The following is an 11,433-nucleotide window of genomic DNA, read 5'->3' as shown; positions in this document are numbered from 1 at the left end:
AGCCTGAGGGTCCCCATTCCCATCAGCAGAGCCTGGGGCCACTGGGGTCTCCAGGGAAGGGTCAGGCCCTGGGTCAGGCACAAGGGACCTCCTCACTGCTTCCTGCGCTGGGCAAATGGTCAAGGTGGTGGGATCCTTTCCTAAGATCCTGAAAACAGGCCTCAGAGGCCCAGAGAAATGGATGTCTGGGAAGGTGAAGATGTGAGACCCGTTGGTGGCATTGTAGAACGAGACCTCCCCCAGCTCACAGTCCAGGAAAACCCCCACCCTCTCAGGAGTGTGGACAATGGTCAGTTTGGTCCGGGGATATGTGAGAGCTCGGTAGTAATTCCCCAGATACCGCCCCATGACCCAGAACCCATTCTCTGGGTTAATTTTAACCCAGTTTTTTCTCTCCACACTCTCCCTGCACACCCCTACTTGCCACTGTGCCCTGTCCCCCACCTCCACCTCCCAGAAGTGTCTCCCTGACGTGAAGCTCTCACAGCCCAGCACACACTCATTCCTGCAAAATCTGTTGGGGTTTTCTGGCAGGTTCTGCTGTGTTTCCACCCGCTGCAGGCTCCTCTTGCTCTCAGAAACCAGGAGGTCGGGGTGTGCAGAGTCTGGATCCAGAAACACATCTGCTGCAGGGGGTCAGAGGGCGTGGGGTCAGCCATCGTTCCTGGACATCAGAGCCTCAGCCTTCAAGACCAGGCTCTGGGCAGGAGGCCACACTCCAGCGAGTGGGGGCCCGACCTGTCCTGAAGGGGACCATCAGCAAAGCCCAGGAACCACAGCGGTCGGTCGTGCCCTCACTGAGCAGCCTCCTGCCGTCCCCCTAGTCCCTTCCTGCAGGACCTGGGGCAGCCTGAGCCTGGTCAGGTCCCCCCTCCCTGTCCCTGCAGCCCCTCCCTCCAGCCCCGCCCCTCCTTCCTCTTCCTCCCACAGAGACCTGTGGGCCCCAGGACACCTGCTGTCCCTGGTCACTGGGCTCTGGGCAGCAGGTGGGCACACCTTTGAGACCAGGACCTCTAGAACTGTCCCAGTCAAGAGCTGGAGAGGAAAGAGGGAGCAGGGGCCCTTGGGGGTTGTCCTGGGGACACAGAGGGACCCACTCACCAGGCTGGAAGAGGGCCTTCTTCCACGCTGGAAGGAAGGAGACACAGACAAGGAAAGGTCATTCTTTCTGTGTTCCCCCCCCCCACTGACCTCACTGAGCCTCTTCTCTCTCCTCTCCTCAGTCCCCTCCAATGTCCACTCCCCTCGTCTGCAGCTCTGCGGGCCAGGCTGAACCCTCTCCCAGTGCTAGGCTTCCCTCCAACACGCTGGGGTCCCGGGGACACGACCAGGCTGTGCCGGGTGTGGGCGTGGGTGTCAGCAGGGCAAGGGGACACTGGGTCTGGAAGGTCCTCTCTGAGTGACCAGGCAGGAGGGGGTGATGCAGACACAGAGAATGAGCCTCTGAGCCGGATGGGACGGCCCCTCCCCCAGCAGGAAAGGCTGCAGGTGCTTCCCCCACAGGAGCCTGGAAACCAGAGAGCCTCAGGCTCACTCACCTGCATAGGCCTGAGACCGCTCCTCACCTGCAGTGGAGACAGACAGTCACGTGAACTGTCCTTTCTGAGTCAGTTCCTTCCTCTTCCTGGTGCCCCCCTGTCATCTTCCTGTGTGCCCCCCCTCCCCCCCTCCCTCTGCCTGTTCCCTCCCCGGCTCCCCCTCCTCTTTCCATCAGCTGCAGCTCAGGACCCCCAGGCGCCCTGCATGGGCTGTCCCAGGGTCACCGCACAGCTGTCCTGTCTGTGTCTGTGTAGGAGGCACCGCTTATACGTGGTTTGCTTTCTAAAGTTTGTTTACCTTCTATCATCCATAGCCAGAAAATAAAAAAAATGGAAAATTGCAGAAACAAACGATTCAGAAGTTTTAAACTGCACGCCAATCTGAGTAGTATGATGAGGTTCCGTGCTGTCTGCCCTGACCTGCCCCCACTTGAATCCCCAACGAATCCAGCACATCCCCCCCTTAGTCCCTGAGGAGCGTCTCTGTGACACATGGACGGTCCCAGTATCACAGCGCTGGTGTTCAGTCACCCACATTTTACTTAATAACGACTCCAACGTGCAAGCACAGTGATGCTGTGTTGCTGATGTGCCCATGAGAAGCCTTCCTTTACGTGAACAGGAAAAACCTCGTGTGTTCAGTGCTTGGTGCTACCTGTGGTCTTGCACCACATCGCCCTGGGATGAGGGGTGACCACTTTACTCCAGGACCTGGGTGCACCTGGGCATAGGGTCGCCCTGGGCACACGTGTGTGTACCTGTGTGCTGGAATCCATCCACCTCCATCTGTATGATATCCTGACCACTTCCAGAAACAACTGGACAACTTAATGGGAAAAATTAAGATACTATTTTTTTAGCAGTGATGATGAATCTGTGACAACTGACACTGGCCACTCCTGTTTTTAAGGGACAGGTTTCTTACCTTCTGTTTTTCTTCCTGGTTGTCTACAGAGTGTGAGAATCAACCAGGGAGGGAAGGACTCACACACTGAGTCACCTCCCCCTCCCCCTTTCCTTTTCGGGGTTGCCGGGTGTCCTGGGTCGAGCGCCCCCTGGTGGAGAAAGACCCGCAGCCCCTTCCCGACTGAGACAGACCCCTGCCTGGTTCTCCCATCAGTTCTCATTCCTTCCCCTGGGCGGTTAGCGGGGAGGGAAGGGGCTGAATTATCCGAGCAGAGAGGCTGAGATGCGGGTCCGGGGTACTCACGTGGTCCGTACTGGAACCTTCTCCACCCTGCAGGGAACAACAGGAGGCGTTGGTGACCTGTGTCACCAGGGTCCCCAGGATGCACGGGGCTTGGGATCGGGACTTACTGAGTTCGTCCTGCAGCCTTTCTGAAAATAAGCAGGAAAAAGAAAGTCCTCAGAGGAGGACCCGGGGGAGTTTCCGCGCGCTGGGTGCCGGCTGCGGTGGGGAGGTGGCGCCCTCCTGCGGCGGGGTCTCACCGTTGTTTCTTTGCTCCCTCGTCTTCTCCTGCCGCAGAACCTCGGTCTTCCTCTGCTGTCTCCAAAGGAAACTCCCTGCCCCCGCCAGGGTCACCAGCAGAACCAGCAGGGTCACCGCGAAGGCCGCCACCCAGGGCTGCGCGCTCCGGAAGAAGGGGCCTGCGAAGGGTGAGCCTCAGCTGCTGAGTGACCATTGTCTTCCCGAAGTGCCCAGACCCCTCACCGCCACACAGTGGTGCTGTCCGGAACGGTCGGACTGTCACATGGGAACAGTTCAAACACCAACAAGGCGTACAGAATCGTTGAAATCTCTGTCCTCTCCCTCCGCCCCCCACTGACTAGCTTCTGGTTAGAATCTTACTCTGGTGATTAAGAACCTGAACTTCGGGGCTGGAGGGCCAGCCTTCAAATTCAGGATCTCCTGCCTGACTAGCTCTGTGACCTTGAACTAATGACCCAACCATTCCTTCCTGGTGTCCTGTTCAGTAAGAGGATTAAATTAATGCTTATCCAGTGCCTGACACACAGCGAGTGCCATGCAAGTGTTTGTTAAATTTTAAAAATATAAATAGATTCTTATGTTTTTTCTTGTTCATACCACGTATCAGTCTATACTGGTTGAGCTGCAGGTTTCCTCTGCTCCCCTGGGTCTGGGCGACCTTCCCGCCTCAGCACAGGGGGCAGGTCTGTGTCTGCTCTCACAGGGCAGCGCCCCCTGCACACGCGTCCCATCGGGGGCACTTGCACCATCTCTGACTCTTTGTTGTTACAGTTAATGGTGCAGGAAATAACCTTTTATATGAGGCATTTCACAGTAATGGAAGCTGATCTGTCAGATAAATTCTCAGAAGTGGTAATTTGGATCAATAAATAAATAGTTTAGATAAAGATTACTCTATTGCCCCAGTAGACATTATGCCAAATAGCACCCAAAATATACAAAATTTTAGCAACAAAACATCTAAGGGTGGCTGCCTCCCCACAGTCACCCATCAGGGGGCATTATCAAGCACCTTCTTTTTTTTGTTTGTTGCTAATCTCATGGGTGGAAATCATCTCCCTACTCAGTGAGATTGGTATGCTTTCATAAGTTATTTACTTTTCTGTGAACTGATAAAAATGAAAATAAAAAATAAAAAAGAATTCAGTGTATTTCATTGATTATGCTATTACTGTTTTCCCAATGTCCCCCCTTTTATCTCCACTCTGCCCTGCACCCCCCAACCCTCCAGCATTCCCTCCCTTAGTTTATGTTCATGGGTTGTACACATAAATCCTTTGACTTCTGTTTCCTATACCATTCTTAACCTTTCCTCGTCTATTTTATGCCTACCAATTATGCTTCTTATTCTCTGTACCTATCCCCACATTCTTCCCCTCCCCCTCACCACTAAAACCCTCCATGTGATGTCCATTTCTCTAATTCTGTTCCTGTTCTAGTTGTTTGCTTAGTTTTTGTTTTCATTTTTTTTAGGTTCAGTTGTTGACAGTTTTAAGTTTGTTGTCATTTTACTGTTCATAGTTTTTGATCTTCTTCCATTTCCTAGATAAGTCCCTTTAACATTTCATATAACAAGGGCTTGGTGATGATGAACTCCTTTAATTTTACCTTACCTGGAAGCACTTTATCTGCCCTTCCATTCTAAATGAGAGCTTTGCTGGATAGAGTCATCTTGGATGTAGGTCCTTGCCTTTCATGACTTTGAATTCTTCTTTCCAGCCCCTTCTTGCCTGCAAGGTCTCTTTTGAGAAATCAGATGACAGTCTTATGGGAACTCCTTGGTGGGTAACTGTCTCCTTCTCTCTTGCTGCTTTTAAGATTCTCTCTTCATCTTTAATCTTGGGTAACTTAATGATGATGTGTCTTGGTGTGTTCCTCTTTGGGTCCAACTCCTTTTGGACTCTCTAGTCTTCCTGGAAGTCTATTTCCTTCGCCAGATTGGGGAAGTTTTCCTTCATTATTTGTTCAAATAAGTGTTCAATTTCCTACTCTTGTTCTTCTTCTGGCACCCCTATGATTCTGATGTTAGAGTGTTTAAAGTTGTCCCAGAGTTTCCTAAGACTCTTCTCATTTTTTTGAATTCTTGTTTCTTCATTCTGTTCTGGTTGGATGTTTATTTCTTCCTTTTGTTCCAAATCATTGATTTGAGTTCTGGTTTCCTTCCCATCACTGTTGGTTTCCTGAATTTTCTGCTTCATTTCATTTTGGGTAGCCTTCATGTGTTCCTTCATTTTTCAACTGAGCTCAATTAGTTCTGTGAGCAGCCTGATCACCAGTATTTTGAACTCTGCATCAGATAGGTTGGCTATCTCCTGGTCACTTAGCTCTTTTTCTGGAGCTTCAGTCTGTTCTTTCATTTGGGACATATTTCTTTGTTTCAGTGAACCATTATGTTGTAAGGGGTGGGTCCTTAGGTATTCACCTGGGCAGGGCAACCCTCTTTGCTGTGCTGTGGGGCATGGGTCAGAGAGGGGCAATGTGGCTTGCTTGATCTGCTGCAGCCCCACTTTCCAATGAACTCTCTCCTGAGACCGGGACTTACTCCCCCATGGCAACCCCCCAACATAGTTTACAGCTAGCTTTGAGTCTTTAGTTTCCCGTTCAGGCAGCCCCGCCTTGGCTGCGCAGCACCCCCCACCCCCCTGCCACCTTGTTGCAGGTCCTCTCTGCTTGGCTGTCCATCTCTGCCCTCCCACCCATCTGGGTGAATGTTCTTTAACTCCTTGAGTGTCGGATTTCTGTGGAGCTTGATTTTCTAGCACCTCTGGTTGTTTAATGTTTTTAGATTGGTTGTTTATCCTTCTTTTGGTTGTGCTAGGAAGTGAAGAATTTCTACCTATGACTCCATCTTGGCCAGACCTATGATAATTCTTGTTTTTGCATATTTTCTAATGGGTTGTTTTATACATTATAGAAAATAGCTCTTCCTGTAAAATTTGATATTTTTTACATATTTTTAAATATTTACGTACTACATGTTTTCTCCCCTTTTACCATGTCCTTGCTGGTCTTGACCATTTGTCCTCATTTCCCATTGTCTGCCACAGTTAGTGGCACACAGGAAGTGCTCAGAAGGTGTCTGTGACATGAGTAGCTTCATGGGGAAGGAGCAGCAGGTCCCTGCTCTGTCCCTTCTGTTCCCTGCACAGACCCAGGTCAGCAGCAGACAACCACACCTTCCCCCGGGGGCCACCCAGGAGCCCAGGGCAATGGGCAGGGCACTCACCTGCGATGGAAACCATGGCTGACTTCTCCTGGCTGAGCAGGGGGTTTCTGATGACACAGGACACCCCCTCCCCAGAGCCACCTTCCAGAATCACAGAGGCTGAGGCTGCATAAAGGCCCTGGGGGTCTGCAGCTTTAGGTGCTGCCTCAGCAGACAAGCTGTGTCCCCTGGCGTCTCTCCACTGGATCTGGGGCTGTGGGTACCAGCCGGCAGACGTGCACTCCACACGGATCCCTCCAGCCTCATGATCCTTCATTTCAACGTGGGGATCAGAGCCTAGTGCTGGGGAGGAAAAGTGAGTCTGAATCCTGGGGAGCCCTCTGTACTGGTGGGGGTCTCCACAGCAGGGAGGGGCATACACCCTGGATGAGACCAGCAGGGATTCAGCAGGAGCTGTCCCCAGAGTGTGCTGTGCAGGAGAGACTGACCCATGGTGTGACCACTGCCTGACCATCGCTGGACCCTCCTTCTGGATCCAGGGGGATCTGGGCCAGAACAGAGTTTGTTTCTCCTAATTCCCCTTGGAAACTGCTGGACCCTCCCTTCCCCATGGCCAAGTCATCCTGGTTCCTGGAACAGCCCCTAACCCCACGCTGGGCAAGCATGTAAACGGTTCCCCCTTAGCTGAAGCAGGTCGCACCCCAGTGCCTCAATTCATTGTGCCTGTCCTGTTTAAGCTTTGCCCTGCCATGTGGAGGAAAAGACATGAACCTTGTCTTCCTGATGCCCAAGCAGTGGGTTATATGCTAGGGCCCTCGGGAAACTCTGATGTATTAAGGATGGGGTTATCAACCTCTTTTTTCAGCAAAGAAAGTTTTTATAATTTGGCGGTAGAGAGGGGATAACTTTTCTACAGAAGAGAGTTAACTCAGGGACAGGAACAGTGAAGTTGTGATTACCTGTCCTTGAACCCCAAAATACAAGACAAGGTGGTAGAAGCCAATTGAAGAATAGAGTCATGTATGGAAGACCAGCTTCAAAACCTGCATTCTCCAGAAGGAACCATAGCTAGCTCTGGCCCTGCAGGGACAAAGCCAGGACTCCCCACAATCCATCCCCTGCTGGGGTCCCAGGGACCCACCAGGCAGAAGCCCAGGGCAGGGCCGTGTCCTGAGAAGGTGAAGTGCAGCCCTGACACCCGGACACGAGCACTTTCACAGGGCAGCAGCTCAGACAAGGTCACTCTGTCACTGGGACGGGTCAGGACAAAGTCAAGACCACTCAGCAGCCGGTCTGAGCACAGAGGAAGCAGGAACAGTGTGCAGACCACAGCAGTGACCACCCTCCCTGTCCTGGCTGGGAGTGACCCATGACACCCCTGCACCTTCCTGACAGCACCCAGCCCAGAGCAGAGCCCTGCTTCCACATCCCCCCAAGTCCCCTGACAGCCCAGAGGGCACACCCAGTCCTCCCTGACACCCCGTCTCTGAGATACCCCGGTTTCCTCCCCTGTGCGTCCCCCCTCACTGCTCCAGGGATGGACACACCCTGTTCAACTGCACGTGTGTCCTGGGGCCTCTGGTTGGAGGGTGTGGGCACCACAGGTGCTGTCCCTGCAGCTCAGCCTCCTGGACCCACAGCAGCGGGCACCTGGGGGCCCACGGCCACTGTCTGGGACACGCTGAACCCAAACACCCGTGTGCCCCACACTGCGGGGGGGTGTCCTCCTCCTTCCCGTCCCCGACCTCCACTTCCCTGCTGAGACCTGGTGGGCGGTGTGAGGGACTCTTTACTGGATGCAGGAGGAGCCCTTCCTGGGGGACAACCTGGGTCTGTCTCGGGCCTCAGAGGAGCAGGGAGGGAGGCAGGGGGGCAGGTGCTGGTGAGGAGCAGGGAGAGCTCTCAGGTGGGCCTGGAGCCTGTGCCCCTGACCCCACAGGAAACAAGCACAGATCAAACCAGAGGCTCACCTGCAACCTTCAGCTCCACCTGGGCTTTTGCATACAAGTCTCCATCTTGGAAATAACACAGGTAGTTTCCACTGTCAGAGGCTCTGAGGTCTCGAATCCAGAGAGCAGCCTTCCCCTCTGTGATGTCCTCTTTTAAAATCGAAGTTCTCCCTCGATACTCTGCTGCCGGTGTGTCCTCCTGCCCGTGTGCGTACGTGTGCACTACCTGCCTGGGGCTGGATCGCTCCCACATCAGCTCCATGGTCTCAGCGCTCATCTCCGGGGACAGGTGACAGGGCAGCTCAGCGTCTTCACCCACCATGGCCTGGATGGGCTCGGGGGGTCCAACCACAGCAAACTGGGCTGGTCATCAGAAGGGGGGGCTCCGTCAGAGGGAGCTGGGGCCAGAGGGCCAGGGGGTGCCCCAGCAGGGAGGGTGAGGGGAGAGACACCTGGACAGGAACTCAGTCCTCACACAGGTGGGTCTGGATGACCTTGCAGGGGTGGGGGAGTCCAGGGTTCTGACTGGGCCCCAAGGGAAAGGCTGCAGATGCACGAACGCAGAGCAGGTCCTACCTGAGCAGGGGCTGAGCAGCTGGACCACGGCGAGGCAGACAGGGAGGGCAGGCAGACGGGGGACCAGGCGCCTCACCATCCTTCCCTGCTGGGCAGACAGAGAGACACCAGCAGGGGCTGGGCGGCAGTGACCCAGCCCCTGCTGGGAGAAGGCGGAGAATTCCACCTGGAGACGCCGCCTCCCCCAGGGCAGACAGGGGGTGTGCAAACGCAATGGCTGCTGACCCAGACCCTCCTCTGCAAATGTCCACTGGAGATTTTCTTCACCTTGGATCCCAACAGGGAAATCAGGCATAAAGCAGCGAATGGTAATGGACGTACCTTAACCCTCTCCACCAGGGAGTCCGGGGCTCTCCTGCGCGAACGTGCCCAGAATCCCTCCACTCACCCACACTTCCTGTCACAGCCAGGTGCGCGCTCCCAGCATCACCCTCTGAGGAAGGCAGGCCCCTCTGCTCCGAGTCCCCGATCTCTCTGCTGCCCCCTGCAGGCCGTGCTCCGCACAGCAGAAAGGACGTCCTGACCCCTCACCTGGCTGCTACTCAGCGGGATCTTTCCGTTCTGGGAGATCTGCTGACCTTCTACTAGTTATCTGAGCAGACTGCGTTGCTTGCACTTTGTCCTCAAAAGGAGAACTCTCAGCACCGGCTTCTCGTGCCTGTGTTGTGTGTGTGTTTTTTTTTCTTTCCATTTTCGTCGTTACAAAAGCCCCTGCCTGTGTCCAATTGTTCGGACGTTCCTTGAGCTGAGACCCCATATTCTGGAGCTGCTGGCCCTTGAATGGACCTACTTTCCTCCCACCAGTCCCTGTCTCTCAGTTATTGGCTTTCGAGTGGCAGGCAGTCACACCTGGGTTTGATATCCACGCCTCTTCTGGAATCTCCTAGAACAAGTTCCCAGAGACCAGCAGGAGAGACTGTGAGGGTCCTTGCCCCTCTCTGACCACAGGAAGTTCCCAGGGACGGGCAGGTGTCCAGCTCCCTGGTTCCCGTTGTCTCCCTCCCACAGGTGTCTCAGTGCAGACCTTACCTGCTCTGCTCCACGCTCCACCTGCGGGCTCAACCACTTCTCAGCCTTTCTCCTAAGGGGCCCTGGGGTCCTGGCTCTCACCAGCTCCCCGCAATTACCCTTCGTTCTCCAGCTGAAGATCCCAGAGCTCAGGCACTGGAACGTTCTCCATTAAGGCTGAGTCTCCGACCTGGGAGGAGGGTGGGGACAAAGACAGCTTCCTCTCTGCCAGAAACAGGGCAAAGTCCCTGTGTGAAGACATTCCTTTGATTGGCTTGAAGCTGTATGTCTCATCAGTTGCTGGGCAGAAACCAGAAGGCAAAATTGGCATGAACATTGACCCCGTGTTGGATGGAGCAGTGCAGACCAGCTCCAGCCCTGACTCCCACCCTCTGTGTGTCTCTCTGTGTTGTCACCTGCATGAATTAGTCCTGGGCGTGGGGGGGTGTGAGCAGTGTCTCACTGTACAAACCTGCTTCATGTCATTTGTGTCACAGTGTGTTTAGCAGAGGAACCAGGACAGAGCAGCAGAGGGCGGTGTGTGAACAGAGGAAGGTGCAGGAGTTACAGGGTCACTGTGGTCGTTTGCTAACGTCTTTGACAGCAGAGCCCAGTGCAGGTGTGACAGAGAGAGGGCAGGCCCAGGCCACCTGTCCTGGCCCCTGCGACACTCAGGTCTCAGATCCACTCCCAAGCAGCACCGTGTTCAGGTTCCCATGGGTGGTGCTGTCAGGGACCGATAGGGCAGGTTCCAGGTTTTCCAGGGAAGGTTCATGGGGGCGTTGCTGAGAGGGTCCATCCACCCTCTGCCCCTCATCTGAGCTGCACCTGGGTTTCAGGTGTGCTCACTTCTCTCTGCTGCAGGGTCTGTGTTCTCCGAGGTTGGATGGGACAAGATGTGAGTGTGTCTGTCAGGGGACTTGGGGACCAGCAGGGTCTACCTGTGGCCTGGGGCCTCCAGAGACACTGTGTTTAGGTCTCAAGCCCATGATTTGAGCTCCCAGGGCCTGAGTGTGACCGTGGCTGATGGACTGTGATGCATTCCATCGTGTAAATGTGGGTTCTGGGGTGGAGGTGGCTGCTCCCTTGTGCCCCATCTGTTCCCTGCTGCTTCTCAGCAGTTTGGGAGAGACAGGTACCACACTGTGCCCATCACCTTGTTGATGGGAGTGGTTTGGGCCGATGGTTTGCAGGCGAAATTTGTTGGCTTGTGTTTGTCCAGAGAGGCTCACACTCAGGGAAACATTGCAGCCGTCCCTGCAGGGACCAGGGTACACTGACACAGAGAAGCAGCCAATGTCCACCCTAGACGTGAGCCTCCAGCTGAGGATTTCTGGGCAGGAGGTCTTGCATCTCTAGGAGTTTCCCAGGAACTCCAGTCCTGATGCGCTTCTCCTCCAGACCTGTATGTGGTGCTGGGAGGCAAATGGGAAATGGGACTGAACATCACATGTGAAAAGTCCATTTTCATCAGATAAACCCTGCGTTCAGATGATCTCTTCTGCTCTGCGTGTGTGTGCTGGGTATTGTTCGTCCTCAGTAGGATGCCCTCCAGCAATGCTCGTCTCTCTTTGGGCGCCCACGAAGGCTGGCCAGTGCAGGAAGGTGGCACATGCATCTCAGTCCCAGTTCTGTGCGTTTCCAAAGTGGGCTGCGCCCGAGGCCTTGACTCCAGGACGTCCAGTCCACGCTGGGAACTCAGTGTCAACCCCAGGGGGCGCTGACCTTTGATCCCATCTGCCGGCC

At 54.5% G+C, this 11,433-nt stretch overlaps 1 protein-coding gene across 1 annotated transcript; it reads right to left on the bottom strand.

The window, feature by feature from the left end:
- Positions 1-3: 3 nt before the first annotated feature.
- LOC123825743 (butyrophilin subfamily 3 member A3-like) lies at positions 4-9,872 on the bottom strand (the record flags this gene model as incomplete). Its single annotated transcript, XM_045849363.1, has 10 exons — positions 9,807-9,872; positions 8,680-8,764; positions 8,125-8,466; positions 6,215-6,496; positions 2,988-3,146; positions 2,856-2,876; positions 2,749-2,775; positions 1,539-1,565; positions 1,102-1,128; positions 4-626 (listed from the first exon to the last, which is right to left on the bottom strand). Coding segments are annotated over exons 2-10 (1,587 nt in total), but the record flags the coding sequence as incomplete, so codon positions are not given.
- Between the last annotated feature and the right edge of the window lie 1,561 nt (positions 9,873-11,433).

This window comes from Phyllostomus hastatus, unplaced genomic scaffold, assembly GCF_019186645.2.
Source record: "Phyllostomus hastatus isolate PE091 unplaced genomic scaffold, TTU_PhHast_1.1 phas_contig_641, whole genome shotgun sequence".
NCBI classification, from domain to species: Eukaryota; Metazoa; Chordata; class Mammalia; order Chiroptera; family Phyllostomidae; genus Phyllostomus; species Phyllostomus hastatus.
This window is presented reverse-complemented; position numbering and strand designations above follow the sequence as displayed.